At 33.2% G+C, this 18042-nt stretch overlaps 1 protein-coding gene across 1 annotated transcript; it reads right to left on the bottom strand.

Annotated features, from left to right (window-relative positions):
* Nucleotides 1–8890: 8890 nt before the first annotated feature.
* On the bottom strand, nucleotides 8891–17407 carry LOC143062025 (uncharacterized). The gene is made up of 7 exons (XM_076233878.1): nucleotides 17075–17407; nucleotides 14898–15411; nucleotides 14037–14129; nucleotides 13112–13788; nucleotides 11903–11981; nucleotides 10961–11068; nucleotides 8891–8946 (listed from the first exon to the last, which is right to left on the bottom strand). Exons 2-7 carry the CDS (start codon nucleotides 15382–15384, stop codon nucleotides 8891–8893), a joined length of 1500 nt encoding a protein of 499 aa, XP_076089993.1. The 5' UTR covers nucleotides 15385–15411; nucleotides 17075–17407.
* Nucleotides 17408–18042: the final 635 nt, after the last annotated feature.

Here is an 18042-nt window from a genome sequence, read left to right as displayed (position 1 = left end):
GGAATTGGATTACCTCCTTTACACTGCTTTTAAATTGTCAAAATTGTCCTTTAACCAGAAAAAACCCTTGTTTTTCCCCCAATTGCTAAATGATTTGAGCCATAACACCCATAACCATCCCTTTGTAGTATGGAAACGTGGGGTATAATTTCAGATAGATTTATTCACTTAAACACAAGTTATTGACTGGAAACTATGAAAATGCTCATTTGGGCCCCTTTTTTGCCCCTAATTCCTAAACCTTTCGGACCATAACACCCAAAATCAATCACAACCTTCCTTTTGAGGTTATAAACATTGTGTTAAAAAATTTATTGATTTCTATTAACTTATACTAAAGTTATTATCCAGAAACCATGCGTCTTCGGACGATGATGCAGATGATGATTACAACATGATCTATAGCATAACATGACCCCAAAAAAAATTTGTGGTTGTATAATAACAGGTAGGATCTTCCAATACATCAAAATGGTGTGGTTTCTGAAATTTCAATATTTTTGTATACATCAGCAACATATACATGATATAAGTTTTCAAACACTTAAGCTTTAAATATTTTGTTTGAAGAAACGCCAGCTGTGTAAAATCCCTATATCCTACCACAAACACTGACCAAGGGCTAGTGAAAAACTGGAGATGATACTCCAATAGAAAGCTGATTTGATGGAATCTATATAATACAATTCTGTAATTTTTATGTACATACATGGGTAAAAAAATCTTTGTTTCTAAAGCTCATATAAATGAATTTAATATTTTCCTATAATATAAGGACTTTTGATCAGTACAGTATACCAGAGACAGAATACAATCTTGGGCATATATATGGTTGATTTACTGGTCTTGCATTATATAAGAGGGGCAAAAGATACCAAAAAGGGACAGTCAAACCCATAGTATCAGTACATGTATATTTGAAACTGACTAACCAGGTAAGAAAGAATACTTTTTTTTATGACAAATGAACCATTAAAATAAAGTCTAGGTCTAATAAACCCTACCAGACAAACATGTTTACAGAATAATTATTTTATAAACCCATATATAGCAGATCTTATAAGTTCTTATATAATCTAAGAAGCAGATCTAATCACCAATGTTCACTTAAAGATGACAAATGGAAAATGAGAACAAGGTCAAAGTCAGAAGAACCCTGCAAGACAGATACAGCATGTACAGTGTTATGTATACTGTTATAGTTGATTGGAATTTCATCTACTATAAAGATATATATGGGTAAAAAAATAGATAAAATAAATTGTCAAACAGAAAGTTTCAAGTTAAGAAATTTTGAAAATTAATGTCCAATCATTCGAATATGCTTTGCAACAGTTTTGTATATTCAATTACTTCCTTTTATAAAGAGTGAGTGTTTTACAACTGTTTATTGCAATAATCAATATTATTATACCTCATGTTAAAATGCCAGATTTTGATTGGCTAATACGAAGGTGCTAATTTACTCTATTACCCTTCATGGAGACGCTTGATCAAGTGTGCGCTTTATTAAATACGACTCTATCCTATGTCAAATACTCTATTACCCTTCACAGAGACGCTTGATCAAGTGTGCGCTTTATTAAATACGGATGGTTGCTATGTACAAGACGCCATAGTTTATTACTTTGAATTTGAAATTTAATCGACAGTAATAACAGAACATTCAGTATAATAAATTAAATAACACATACCTGAGAGGGTGATAGAGCAGATTGCTACCCCTCGAAAAGACATTGTCAACCTTGGCTTCGCCGCGGTTGACAATGTTTTCTCGGGGTAACAATCTGCTCTATCACCCTCTCAGCTATGTGTTATTTATATAATATTATATATGGTGTCACTAAGCATCCTACTGTTTTCATTGGATATGACAATCACGTGTTTCAAAGGTTTTTTTACGTATCGGACGCCTTGTTTCTATTTTTATGTACATGTATATTGACGCTATTTTTCTATTTATACATGTTATATGTATATTGGTGGTCAATATAAAAAAAATCTTGCCAAATTTAGATTGATAATATCACATACACATAACAACCACGCAGGAAGCACCACATTAGAAAAGAAAATTTTCAAGTTTATCAGGAAATTTCAAGAATTTAATGTTAAATGCAGACAATAAGAATACATTAACTTGCTTCTGCAACATTAGCTATGAAGTTTAAAAAAAAAATGACATTTTCAATAACAAGTTAAAATTCTTGCAAAATACTATTAACAATAGGTGTCAAAGATTCACAACCTTGTTCAAACGTACCCAACGTTACTATTGTTGACGTAACGTTATTGTAACGCAAACTTGTATGGGATCTGAATTATAGAATTGAAAGCACACAACGTCTTTTTATTGCCTACAAAAGCGAAGTACTAACCCTAGCATCATAGCATCTTACATATTGGTGCCGTGACCAGGATAATCGCTATACCGCAAAACTGCCATGGAGAAATGATTTCAATGAGTTACCTACGAACTATAATGTCACTTTACGCAGAACTTGTAATATGATCGATAGACTCAAAAAGGATACCAACATGCTGAAAATGTATGGCGACATAATTAAGGACCAAAAACGCCGAGGGTTCATTGAGCGGGTAACAGAAAATGGAAACCAGTCAAAAAGAATTCACAACATTCCTCACCATGCAGTAAAAGAGGATTCATCTACGACTCCTATACGTATAGTCTATGATTGTAGTTGTCAGGAATCACCTCACAAGGCTAGTTTAAACGATTGTCTCATGTCAGTTCCGCCGATGTTAAACGATTTGACGGGAATTTTAGCTAGATTTAGATTACACAAGCACGCAGTGACTACCGACATAGAGAAAGCGTTTTTGAATGTCGAACTGGATAAAGAAGATCTACAATTTGCAATGAACATTGAGATTCCTAGATGTTATTTTGAGTGTTCAGGAATAACGGACATTGAAACAGCAGAATTACATATTTTCACAGATTCAAGTCAACTAGCTTATGGAACCTGTGCGTATCTTGTCACAGAAAAGGAGTCTGCATTAGTAATGGCAAAGAATCGAGTTGCCCCATTGAAAAGTGTCACTCTACCTAATCTTGAACTGATGGCTGCCCTGTTAGGGGCTCGACTTGCGAAACATCTTATTCAAAATCTACATATTGGAAACTTACAAATCAACTTCTGGTGTGACAGTCAGATCGTTTTGAAATGGCTTCAATCAACAAAACCACTCAAAAAGTATGTCGCAAACAGAGTCAAGGAAATTAAGGAGTCAAATGAAAATCAAAAATGGCGTTATTGTCCGACGGATGCAAATCCTGCAGATTTATTAACTAGAGGCATAACAGGAACGAAATTCATAAACAACAGATTATGGTTTCATGGACCCGAGTGGATAACAGACAAAACACAATGGCCAACATGGAGCGGAAACGAAATTATCATGATTATGTATATCTCTTTCATATTCATTTGATAAAATTTACTGTTTGCAATAGCATGAATTGTTCTATATAATAAGAATGTTCTTATCCCGGGCATACAAACAATGCCGTATTTGGCAAAACCTTTTCAACTTTTGATCTTCAGTGCTGTACAACTTTGTACTTTTTTCACTTTCGATCTTTTATATCTGGGCGTCACTATTGAGTCTTGTGTGGACAAGACGCGTTTTTGGCGTATTGAATTTTAAACTTGATGCTTTTGTTGTCTATTAATCATGCTTTTCTTTGTCTAATATGGTCTCCTTTTTGTTTGTATTGTAGTCCTGTAATATTATGTTGTCATTTCAATGTTATATTTAACTTTGTCATTAAAGTGCGAGGTTTGGCATGCCATAAAACCAGGTTCAACCCACCACTTTTATTCCCCTTTAAAAGTGTCCTGTACCAAGTCAGGAAGATGGCCATTGTTATAATATTGTTCGTTTCTGTGTGTGTTGCATTTTAACGTTGAGTCGTTTGTGTTTTCTCTTATTTTTTAGATAAGACGTGGCACGGTACTTATCTATCCCAATTTTTTGTATTTGGTTTTGATGTTATATTTGTGATTCTCGTGGTGTTTTGTCTGTTGCTTGGTCTGTTTCTGTGTGTGTTGCGTTTCGGTGTTGTGTCGTTGTTCTCCTCTTATATTTAATGCGTTTCCCTCGGTTTTAGTTTGTTACCCCGATTTTGTTTTTTGTCCATGGATTTATGAGTTTTGAACAGCGGTATACTACTGTTGCCTTTATTGAAAACGAGAATATAATGGAGATTCCCACTAATGAAACCTCAGAAAAACAGCACGTCTTACTCACATCTCAGAAACGTCAAGAATTTGGCATACATAAGATTATGGATATCGAACGTTATAGCAGTTTGAAGACATTAATACGTGTTACAGCCTATGTGATGAGATTTATACAAAACTGTAAGTTAGCACGGAGTGATAGAACATTGTCGGAATTAACCGTTAATGAAATACAGCATGCTACATTGACATGGATACAAACGGTTCAGAAATCAGAATATCATGAAGTGTTTAATTATTTCAACAAATCTGTGACAGTTAAGCCGTCTATTGTAAGACAATTGAACTTGTACTTTGATGAAGAAAATGCACTTCGTTGCCGCGGGAGAATTCAACATGCACCTTTGGAGGAATCAGCTAAACATCCATACTTGTTACCTCCGTTACAGAGACTCACTTCACTCATTATTATGGATGCTCATATCAATCATTTACATGAAGGCGTCAACTCTACCGTAACACACTTGCGACAAGTATACTGGATACCTCGAATTCGTCAACGAGTCAAAGTTATTCTTAGAAAATGCGTTAACTGTCGGAAAGTAACAGGGCATGCTTACCAACAACCTGATCCACCGCCACTGCCCAAAGAGAGGTTACACGAGGATATACCGTTTACTGTTACTGGCGTAGACTTTGCTGGTCTTATGTATGTACGAAATACAGATGATACAAAATCAAAGGTATACTTATGTTTGTTTACATGTGCGTCGACGAGAGCTGTTCATTTAGAACTTGTGAATAACTTATCAGAACCTACATTTATGTTAGCCTTCAGAAGATTCGCAAGCAGGAGATCCTTACCGAAGTTACTAATATCTGACAATGCACTAACTTTTGAAGCTGCCAGTCGAGAAATCAAACATCTTACAAACTCAAATTCAGTGCGCGAAAGTCTAAGCTCTACAGGAACAAATTGGAAATTTATTACAAAGAAAGCTCCGTGGTTTGGTGGTTTCTATGAACGGTTGATTGGGTTAACGAAAATGTGTTTAAAGAAAGTATTAGGAAGTAACTGTGTCGATTTAGAGACTTTACAAACTGTGTTAACAGAGATCGAAGCAACTCTCAATGATAGACCTCTAACGTATGTTTCATCCGATCTTACGGATCCAGAACCACTGACACCATCACATCTTTTGTATGGTCGAAAAATTACGCGACTTCCGTATCCAGTTAGTGAAAACAATGGACATTTTGAACCAATTAACTTTAACAAACGTGTTCAATTACAAAGAGACATTCTAAACCACTTTCAACAGCGATGGAAATATGAGTATTTGACCTCATTACGGGAACAATTCGTTGTCGAAGAACTCGTAAAGGGAGAGGATAATCTTATCAGAACTGTAAAACTTCGCACTAAAAATGGAACCACCAACCGCCCAATCACGAAATTATACCCAATCGAAGTGAACTGTATTGAATCTGAACCAGAGGATGTTACACGACCCAAGATGTTCCGTCAGGCGAAGTCAGATGCCGTACAAAAGATTCACGAGTGGACAAAATAACTTTTCAAATTATGATCGAAATAGACTGTTCAAATTCAGTGATTAATTCTTTCTTTTATGATACATAGACTTTAAAGTTAAGTGATGAATTATGATTTATGTCTTCAATTTAGTCAAATTTTCATTTCATTTCTATTTATATTTCACTTTCGGCGCCCGGAGTGTCAAAGATTCACAACCTTGTTCAAACGTACCCAACGTTACTATTGTTGACGTAACGTTATTGTAACGCAAACTTGTATGGGATCTGAATTATAGAATTGAAAGCAACACAACGTCTTTTTATTGCCTACAAAAGCGAAGTACTAACCCTAGCATCATAGCATCTTACATAATAGGACTTTCACTCACTCAATACGTTATATATGAACCTGTTAGATTATATTGACACTTGGACTTCGTCATCAGTCAATATAATCTGAACAGGTCCATAATAAAGTATTGACCTATTCAAAAGTCCATAATTGATAAATATTTTTACCTTGTGTAATATTCTGTTCATTTCTATGAACTGGGATATTCTGACTGTGACCATGTGGTAAAGTTATGTCAGTGTCATCTCCAGGAGGTTTCATATTAGGATAAGCTATGTCTACTCTGTCGTCAATTGCAAGAGCATACGATGGTTGTCTATTATATTTGGCCGAGTCTGGTATTGCTGTTTCTGAATGTCCCTCTGTGCAAGTGGTCCATTTTGCTGTATTATTTTCTATTTCCCGTTTTACAGTTATGTGATCCTCTAAATCCTTTACATTATCAAATGTACTTTCTGGATTGGATTTTTTGGCCCCATCTATCGCATACTGGTGTTGACCATTTAGCTGTTGTTGTTTTTCACTGGCTTGATGTGGGAAGATTTCATTTCTCAAATTTAGATACATTTTATTTTTGGTCATAGATTCAAAAACAGGCCCAATGTTGACTCCTTGTTGGAGTAGTCTCTCATCTGGAAATGCTTGCCTATCTTTTTCTGGAAAGTTTTTACTAAAATAAAAATCTGGATAACCTCGAGTATAAATAAGAACAACAGAAGCCTTGTCTCCATGTATAATAACACCCGGGCATCCTGATGCACCACTGACAAATTTACATTTGATTACTAATCTATCTTTTCTTTCCAAATCTTTGTAACCATTTCCTTTTCCATACTCCTGACAAAACTTTTCTAAATCTATCAGTCTTTTTTCTGTAGGATTCCAGAGTCCGATTCCATAATTAATGTGTAATTTATTACCTTTATCATGGCCAATTAAATAGATATGCTCATCATCATTTTTTTCAGGATCCAGAACTTCAAAGAATTCAAGCGGTGGTGGGAATTCCTTATGTATTTCTCTTTTTAATTTAACAACTGCAACATCTAAAGTCTCATCAAAATATGAAGTCCTCTCTAAATCAAAAACATACTTCGAATCTGTATCTTTTTTTATTTGGCCATTGTAGTTAAAGTCAACATAGCATTCCTTATATTTCTCTTCATTCAGGAATTGATTGAAGGTGCTCCCTGTGTGTTCAAAAAATTAATTATTAATATGAATAAAGAGAGAAAAAATATCCTTACAATGTTACAACCATCATGACCATTGAGTTCTTGAGAATTACAGAAAAATTATTAAATACACTTTTTCTGCATTTCACAGTGAAATTTAAAAAATACCATCAGCTTTATTTTTTTATTATTTTTTGTATGAGGCAATAATGTTTGCTTAGGTATGTAAGGTGACCAGATGTTTTGTTATGGGTTATAAATTGTTTTCACAGTTTTGTAAGAAAAAAAAAAAGTTGTCATTCTAGCCACATATACATTGTATTTCATTTATAACATACTGAAAAGTCTGTCCAAGTTACAAAAAATCCTTAAGAAACAATTTCTAATGTATCGAGTTGTTATAATATGTATCATCATTTTGTGTGTATTTTAGAATAGACCCCAGTGCAACAGAGTTCCTATGTCTGTTTGATTTCATGTCATAGATTTAAAAAAATATATATGTATATTATCTTTTTACCTATATTTTTGTGAGCAGAATCTATAGATGTAAGGATCTTCCCAGTGGCAACCTTGTTTTTGCCTATAAATATTGACATTCTTTCCTTATAAATAACTAAACATGCTAGCCAATGAATGTGCAGCCAATCCCAGTTCAGGGATAAATTGTAGTTTAGAGACATCCCTAGACTGAATTCTTTGAATATAATGGTATGATGATGTCATAGACCCAATTCTTCTGTCCCAACAATGCATATATTTCCTTATCTACATTGCTTTTTATTGATTTTGCTACTTATATATTATGTTAACAACCCTTAAATATTGCACAAAAAAACCCACCAAAAAACCCAAAATAACATTAAACAGCAAAACAATTTACAGTAAAAACAAATTTATGTAAGTAAAAATAAATATCTGCATTACAGGAACAGAAAAATTTGGTCTACAACATTGCCATATGAAAAGGACAGCACCTTTATCTTTTTTTTATATAAAATTAAATAAGTCTCTGGCTAGTACAAATAAAGGAACAAGTGAAGAATAGAAGCACACTTGGTACTCATAAGAATGCAACAGGGTCTACTGCAACATTTCTGTTATCATAGATTTTATTAATGTTAAAATAATAAATTTTCCCAATATTTGTAATTCATCGCACAAATGAAAATACAATGTACATAACAACCTTATACTCACATATATTATCTTTAACAACATGAGCAGCAGTCATGACTGTATCTTTTCCTACTCTCCAACATGTTCCAGTTGACCTTGGTCCATAAAACATCCCCACAGATTCTGACACTTTTAGGAGGACTTTCATCTTTTCTGCACTTATCACATAAGCCTGCTGGAATTTTTCTACTACCGGTATTGGCACTAAAACAGATGACATAATACTAGACACGTCCAGACATTGCATTTGATGTTGCTGCTATTTCATCAAAAATTAAGTCTAGCACTATTGAAGATCTAAAGAAAGTCAATAAAATAATTAGGAAGGTGCAAAACGATCCCGTTTCACTGCAATTCCAGAATCTTGGACATAATGTGAAATTTATTTTGTTCAGTGATGCATCATTTGGAAATCTTCCAGATGGTGGAAGTCAGGGTGGTTATGTTGTGCTTTTGATGGGCGATGATGGTAAAGTGAACCCAATCACTTGGCAATCTAAGAAATTAAGAAGAGTTGTACGTAGTGCTTTAGCAAGTGAAGCCTTGGCCTTAGCTGATGGTGTGGACTGTGTTATATCTTTAGCAGCTCTGTTTAAGGAATTAATGCATAATGAGAACGATTTGATGCATACTCCAGTAGATTGTTTCGTTGACAACAAAGACCTTTATCATGCAATATACTCTGATAAACCTGTTGGAGAAAAGAGATTGAGGGTGGAGATCAATGCAATAAAGCAATTGCTTCAAGGTGGAGAGCTTAAAAAAGTAAAATGGATTCAGACTAATGAACAAATCGCCAATGTTCTTACAAAGCATGGTGCTTCTGGACAAGACATCTTATGTTGTTTTGAAAAAGGTTTTTTGAATTCAAGCCTTTTGTAATTAGTGCAACTGACAATAAAAAAAGGAGAAGAAAGATCAGATAAATACCTGATACTATGACATTTTAATTGCCTTCATTTTCATTTTTTATTTGGACATTAACATTTCTAGTGAAAAGAGAAAAGGATTAGATTGTTAACTACTGTGTTTTCTATTATTTTGTTTATATTATTTTCAGGTACATGTTACTTGGTGGGTTTAGTTTATAGTTTAGTAAAGACATTAGAATAGACAATAGAATTATATTGAAGCCATAAATAGCCAATCAACAGAGCAGATTTTTTTTCAATTAGCATTTGTTATTTTGTGGTTCTTATCTACAAAATAAAGTAAGAAATGACTTTAAAGAAGATTTATAGATTTTATAAAAAGTGAGAATGGGATATCACTTGATATCAACTTGATTATTTAATTTCAATATAATAATAAATACATTTCTTTACGGCCCTATGTTTTCTATATAACGGTCTTTGTATATTTTAATGAGATAGGGTAATACCCATTGAATTCCTTTCTGCACGGACGATTTTGGCAGTCAGTATATAAGGAAGATTTGAGATGTGTTTGACCAATGCGAAGCTCTTTACAAGATAGTGAGGAATAGGTTAGTTTGGTGTGCTTTTCCCCATCCTCCCACCCCTTACCCTTTTATATGTAGCCTTATTTTTTTTTATCGACTTGTGTATGGTAAAAACTGATTCATCTATGTATGACTTTTGTATATATTTATGTTGAACATGTTACATTAAAGGTGATCTTGTAGCGAACCTACAACCCTATATGTGTTTATTTTTTTTCTAGGATATCTTGTTAAGAAAAAAAATATTTTCAGAGGAGTGAAAAGAGGAAGTAAATAAATGAGCCTTCAGCAAGTTTATTATTACTATTTGAATTAAATAATGAGAGTTGATATCAAACAATATTCAATTCTCATAAGTTGTTGAAATTATTTCCCTGATGGTCAACACTCTTATTGTGTTTAATTAAACATTCTGCAAATCATTTATCTAGTCTTTTGCACATTCCAGTATGACATCATATGTCCTACTCTGGCGTCATACTTTAACATCAGACAATTCAATACTTTTTGTACTCTTCAGAATGTAAAAACATTTAACAAAAAGAAGAGTGTCAGGTGAAAAGTGTGAGTGTTTCGTATATTATAGAAGGAATTGCATATGTCCGTTGCAATGGATGAAATGTACATCAAAGAGCTAACGAATAGCCAATGGAATGCTGTAATATTGTCTTATTGTTTCTTTTGTTACCTTTTCTGACATTGGACTCAGACTTCTCTCAAACTGAGTTTTACTGTGCCTATTGTTGTGTGTTTGTTTTTCTACACTTACTAGAAGTATGGGGAGGGTTGAGATGTCAAAAAAACATGTTTAACGGTTAACCCCACCACATTTTTGAGCCTGTCCCAAGACAGGAGCCTCTATCCTTTGACACAGCCCTGACAACGTGATACCAATATACACCCAACAAATGTGTGCGGTCGTATAAAAATAGCTCAATTGATTCTTTGGGAGAAGATGCATAATGTTTTGTGTTGATAAGCAGGATCCAATGAAAATGATCTAGGAAAACTTAAAACATGTAAATAGTTATTAAGAAAATGTTGTCACCTTTTTCCACTTCTTTCTCTTTTTGAACTATGTTAACAACATCATTACCAATGTTTACCACATCTACATATCCATAATAGTTTTGAATGTTAGCAGTGGGAAGTGGATCTGAAAAATAGAAACGTCAATATCAAATTTTAACTTGGTTAATAAGTAATGTATTTGAATGAGACATTTTCATAAACTTGAAGACTTTGAAATACTCCCTTATTATCTTGTACAGTTCTGTAGGAAAGGAGTAGGGGTAACAAGGCCCTTATTTGGCTCAAATATTACTGCAAATTTACAAGTTATCATACAAATTCTTAAATAACTGAAAACTTGACTAAGGTATAAGGAACTAAGAAAAACAAAACAAATTTGACATCGAACAAGTTACCATGGCAACAAATCATGACTTAATTTGCATATTATGTTAAATTTCGTGATTTTCCTTGTTTTTTCATCAAATTTTTAGTATATTTTAGATTGAAAAAGTATGTGCGCACCCAAGAAACAACTTTATATTTGGTGAGATTATGCCAATAGTTATAATAAAGCTTCTGTAAAATTATTTTGTTGCTTCTTGGCTGTGCAGGATGTTTCCACAACAGAAATAAAGATAGAAAACTGCAAAAATTCTGTATTTTTTCATCGTTTTTGTGAAAACAGTACATATAATGTCCTAATAATGACGTCATCAGATAAAAATCTTTAAAGAAGTTTTTCATTTTAATTTCTTGTCCCGATGCATTTCTAAACATTATGTGCCATTTTGAAATGGTTATCAAACATTTCTTTTTCTTGGGCCAAAACTAGACCTTAATGCCTCTTCTCCTTTATCTTTAACTTATCTTTTGGTTTTTTTAACATATTATGTATTCCCCATGTGAAAGAAAAAAGGAATTCTATAATGCTGTATGCATCACTCTAGCATTATATCAACAATATGCAGGACCTCACCATATTTATCTGGTTTCTTTTTCTTTTTTTTCTTTTTCTTACCATCAATTTTTTTCATTTCCTTTGACATTTTTTTATCCTGTGAAAACAAAAACAAAATTTCCCATGAACATATGAAATATGCATTTTCTTAAGCTTCACAAATGATAAAATAATCTCTACAATGAACATTTCTTCCTTCTAATGATTGATTTAACACAAAACTCTCAATTTTACATTTCAATAAAAAGTTCCCTTTGGATATACTGAAGTTTTCAATGCAAAGGGGCATAACTTCCATTCAAATTATCAATCCTAAGATATTGCTGACGTGTAACTGTAAATTTTAAAGGTGAGAAAATTTTTGCAATGTTGATTTTCCATATCATTTGCATTTGGAAGGACATATACTCTACCAACACAGTGACTTAACAACTCATCAGATTTACATGTATTGCTGATTGTTGACCTTTGACATCCATTGAAAAATTGAGGCAACAGCAATACCAATGGTGATTTCTTCATAATATTTCCATATTTCTTTTATTTATCTCTGCAACTTGTCATGTGAAAGAGGCATACCATCCCAAAGTTAAATGATTGGTGGTTACCACAAAATTCATTTGAAATAATTTGCTTATAAAAACCTTGACATGAATTTATTTCAAAGTCTAACTAGCACCTTGAATGCAACACACTTGTTATGATGAAGAAAGAGAGATAAACGGACAGACATATCTGTTGATGAAATGTTGTTCTTCATCCAAAGCTTTGTTCAAGCAAGTGAAAAATAACCTCAAATAACTTTAATATAATTTATCCATTTTTTACTTTGATATTAAAAAGAAGATGACGTATGATGCCCATTAGACAACTCTCCCGAGGATACCAAATGAGTACATAATTATTATATTGCTAGTAACTTATATTCATATCTATCATTTTATACGTTCAATTTTACCTAAAAAGTCAAATTACATATTTGTTATTTTCATCAGTATTCAGATGTACCTTATGATAACTTATGGACCATTTTTTTTTTGTGGGTATCAAATACCTTATCTATAAAGAGCTATATCATTTTGCTATAAGAATTATATAGAGAATATCTACCCAAGGGCAACACCTCTTAAACAAATTAGACATGACTCAAGTATAATGAAAAAAGGAAGATGTAATATCTTCTAATAAATCAAAACAAACGAGAGCAAAAATCTGTCTGTTTTATACCTGTTCATCACAAGGATTAGAAAATTTAGAATGATTATAGCCAGTAGAATCACTATTGTTCTGTTGGTTATCAGATGGAGCATTTTCAGGCTGTAACTTGTCAGATGGAGCATTTTCAGGCTGTAACTTGTCAGATGGAGTATTTCCTGGCTGTAACTTGTCAGATGGAGCATTTTCAGGCTGTAACTTGTCAGATGGAGTGTTTCCAGCCCGTAACTTGTCAGATGGAGTGTTTCCAGGCTGTAACTTGTCAGATGGAGTGTTTCCAGGCTGTAACTTGTCAGATGGTGCATTTTCAGGCTGTAACTTGTCAGATGGAGTGTTTCCAGGCTGTAACTTATCAGACGGAGTACTTCCTGGCTGTAACTTGTCAGACGGAGTATTTCCTGGCTGTAACTTGTCAGACGGAGTATTTCCTGGCTGTAACTTGTCAGACGGAGTACTTCCTGGCTGTAAACTGTCAGACAGAGTATTTCCTGGCTGTAACTTGTCAGATGGTTTTTCTGTTGAATCATGTTTATGTTCATTTGATTGGTTACTTTTGTTTTCCACAGTAGGTTCTGAAACATTTCCACTAGCCGTTTTTGTTAGTACATTGCCATCCACTATTGTTAATTTTTTGTCTTCATCTTTTGCTTTTTCAGTTGGAACAGTCTCACGAGAGCTACTACTTTGATCTTCAAATTAAAAATATATATTTCGATTTTAAAAATATTTATTTATACCTAATATCACTTCAGTTTTAGTTTGTAACCAGATTTGTTTTCTCTCAATTGCTTTACGGCTTTTGAACATTAGTATACTGTTGCCTTTATTCATAAAGTAGAATACCATCCTACTTGATAAAATATATTAATTAATATTCGATCAAAATTATTTTTCAAAATAAGAATAAATATAATGTAAGATTTTTTTTGGTCCTAACCTGTAGGTAATGGATCTTTTATACCAGTTATTTTGTTGGTAAAACCAAAGTCTTCAGTTTGTGCTTCTTCTCCTGGAACTCCTTTGCTAAATACTAAATTAATAAAAATACATATAAATAAAAGGAGTTGTCATGTGGTTGTGGGGTGTTCATCAATAATATAGTTACCCAGCAACCAAAATAACCAAAAGACATCTAGAGAGCAACATGACAGTTATAGAGACAGATGTCTTTTAAATGATTCATGCTTAAGGTGGTACCTAACACTACAGGGAGATAACTCTGTAAAGTCAGCTAAACGTTTTAATTACGTTGTGTTGTAAAAGGAATATTAAGCTTCTCAATGATCAAAATTGATGTTTGTCAAACTGCTATATAACCAGTGTAATTTTTCTGACAAAACGGTTGGTTCAAAATTTTTAATTTTTTTATATTTTTGTTAAAGGGTCAAAGTAAATATTTTGACAAAATTTTATGAAAATTAAACAAGCCAAATTAATTTTAGTGAAAGTGTTGGGTACCACCTTAAATGTCAAAGAGTGTATAAAAGTTGTGAATACATTGTAATTGAAACACTGTTAAACAGACACACAAAAATACGTTATAAGAGGGTGACCTTTGAACTGAGGCTCAAAAGAAATAACTATAACTACAGTAGGAAAAGAAAATGGTGACCTGACAAGAGAAGTTTTTTCCTTAATACGCATAACTTTTATCGTTGCTTATAGCAGGCTCCATTGTATAACTGCACAATTTTGAAACTGAAAGTTATCCAGGATGAAATTTCACTTTGCATTATTAAAAACTAAACGACGAGGTTGAATTATAACAAGGAATATTCTGCAAAATCAGTTTACTCACAATAGCCCGGCTTTTCAATTTCCTCATCATCTGACTTGTAATCAGGTTCTTTATTCAATGAAATGCCTGTTGGTGGAGCCTCCTTTAAATTTGTCTCTTCTCCACTATTGTTTTTAATATTCGCTGAAGATAGTTCATCTTTACTTGTTTGTTGAACCGGTTTTTGCAGAATAGTATCAGATTCATGTTGTTTTTTATCTCGTTTCCCCATGCTATCATTTGCTTTTAATCCATTTGTATCAGATACACTTGTATTTGGGCCCTGCATTACGGACTCAGATTTAGTGGGGGTTTCTGGAGTAACAAATGGTATCTCAGTATTTGTAACTACTGCATCCTCTACTTTGCCATTCTCATTAACTGGTGTATCCACTACAGGTATTGTCTCTTTTCCTTGAGGATCTGGTTTACTGGGTCTATAAGCTTCCCCTCTCATCTGGCTTCTACTTTCTTTTGATATTTTCCCTTTGCAGTTAAAGTTTCCCATGCTTTCTGTTTACAGTTTACTTGAATTCTGAAAATAATCAGAAGTCTGTAACTGTAATCAGACATGTCAGACAGCTGTAATTATTTCTAATGTATTAATTAAACATGCTTAACCCACGGCATTCTATGTATGCTGGTCCCAAGTCAAGAGCCTGTAGTTCAGTGGTTGCTGTTGGTTCCTGTCTGTTAAAGGTTTGTTCTTCTTAAAGTGTTTTGTTATCAAATTAGGCTGTTGAATAGTTTTCTCAAATGAATCATTTTAAATATTTTAGGTAAGGCGCCTTTTGTTATGTTTATAGGCAACACTACAGTATGGGTTTTTTCTCATTGTTGAAAGGTGTATGGTTGCCTATAATTGCTTGTACATCCATTTCATTTGAACTTGATAGTAATATGTTTGATTGGCAATCATATCACATCTCCTTTAATAATTATGGATATGGTTCAGAAAAATTAGACATTTCCATTAACATGAGTTTAAAAGATTTATAATTATAAATTACAAGTGCATTTTTTCATGGACAGACTTTTGTTTGTTTTCACAGAGTCTTGGTCACATGATGTTATTTTGCATCTTCTATTTCTTTTCATAGTCTAAATAATTAAACGGGTTTACTTCAAGCGGGCATGGACTGTTACTGTTGGTCCATTAGACACAAGAGTCACAGATGTGAACTTCATCATGTATCTATACAATATTGTTATAAAATATGGAGATGTGGTATCCACCTAAGCAAAATCACATAGATGTAAATAACCATAGGTAAAACGTCTGTCCTTTCTCCAAAACAATCATGTCTGTTACAATGAGAATGGACCTTCAATATACTGCCCACATCAACATGTCAAATATCAAACCTGTAGAATATACCTGTATAATCTTTTAAGGGCTAATGTGTAAGGAAATTCAATCCTTTTTTAGCCCACCCAAATTCGTACATGTTCTAAAAACTAAACTCATAACAATCCTGCATTTTATGGGTCACTTTTGGTTGACGAATAATTCATATTTTAAATAGTTAATATTTAAAGAAGTCAAAATTCTTCACTAGAACTGGTATTTAATTTTTCTTTTAATATGCCAATCCACTCATATTCAACAATAAAAAATAATTGTCTAATTTATCACCATGATCACTAGAACTGCAGCATTGTACAGTACATAAAATCTTCCCAATGATGATCAAGATGAATTTAAAGTTATCAACGGCCTAAGTCGGCCTCAAAGACACAACATTTTCGGGTAAACTGTTCCAATCGTTTATATAATTTGTTGGAAAAATGTCTTAAATGAAATGATGAGTTACATCGACATGATCGAGGCTATAAGTTTAAAATTGTGTCTCCATGAGTATAAGAAGTTAAAACAGTGAAAAACCTTTCAATATGTTCATGTGGTACATCTGATCACAGTCGCCTGAAGATTTCATAATTATAGCGAAAAAATGGGGGAAATAAAATTTTGAAATCTTCAGGCGACTTAGTCCGAGATTACTCTGACGTCCAACGGCTGTTTTGCCAGACAAGCTGGGACATCCCACGGCCCCAGCTTGTCTGGCAAAACAGCCGTTGGACGTCAGAGTAATCTCGGACTACAGGCGACTGTGATCTGATTCAAAATCTTATATGTTTGTCAGTATCATTCATGATTCTGACAAGTTCTTTAAAACATATTTAGGGGAGGGAATTACCGTATTACCTTCCGTGAAGATACTCCTTCCAGACTTTATAAATTATATAGTTACAAAAACGTAAGGTCTCCTAAATGACTCATTCATAAAGGTGACAAAGTAAAAGTACAAAAAAGAAACAATTTTCCTTTTGTCTCTTTCCCTTTTTCAATCGTTGTAGAAATGCTTTGTATCAGTCCGATTAAGACAATTACAGGTATTATATGAACACGTTTTTAAAACTACTTTCGTGGTTGTTATGTCAAAAATGATCATAAATGGAAATGACAAACTTGTCAAATTCCCTAGTCTACGTTGGGAAAATCCTTGCACTTTCTCTTTTCATTATAAAGTGTATATTTTAAGGCTAACTTAAAGCAATTATAAAGTGTTGAAATTTACATTTTGACATGATTTTCCGAATACAAAATAAAATAATTCATATCCCACTAATAAATTTTATGTAACGCAAACATTAAAAATAATTAAAAAAAATCACATTTAGATATCATTTGAGTTAAGAAGTGTTTAATAAATCAATCGGTTAACTGGATGTTTTGCGGTTGTTAGTATAACCTCCTTGATAAAATTTGGCGGGAGTTTTAAATATTACACATTGCCATAAATTCAAAATCTGATACTGGTGTTCTGGAAATGAAAGAGGAAGAAATCGTATCAAAAAAGAGCACTGAAAGCTTCTAACAATATAATAAGGCTCAATTTGAAGATTTGGCTCAATTAAAACAACTTCAACAACGACAAATTTCAGCTTGAACAGCTCTAGTAGTGTAAAAATGCTGTAAAATCGCAAAAAACTTCAACCTGGGACTATTATACTAGAAATCTAACAATAATAGTCCCAGATTCAACCAACAAAGAAATTTCCGACGGGGAAGACATCCAGCCTGAGGTAGCTTCAAATCAACTAAAAACTAAGAAAACAGCAGACGAATGTAGATTACCTGCAGAACGTTTTAAACACTCTGGGC

Source organism: Mytilus galloprovincialis, chromosome 2 (genome assembly GCF_965363235.1).
Source record: "Mytilus galloprovincialis chromosome 2, xbMytGall1.hap1.1, whole genome shotgun sequence".
Lineage (NCBI taxonomy): Eukaryota > Metazoa > Mollusca > Bivalvia > Mytilida > Mytilidae > Mytilus > Mytilus galloprovincialis.
This window is presented reverse-complemented; position numbering and strand designations above follow the sequence as displayed.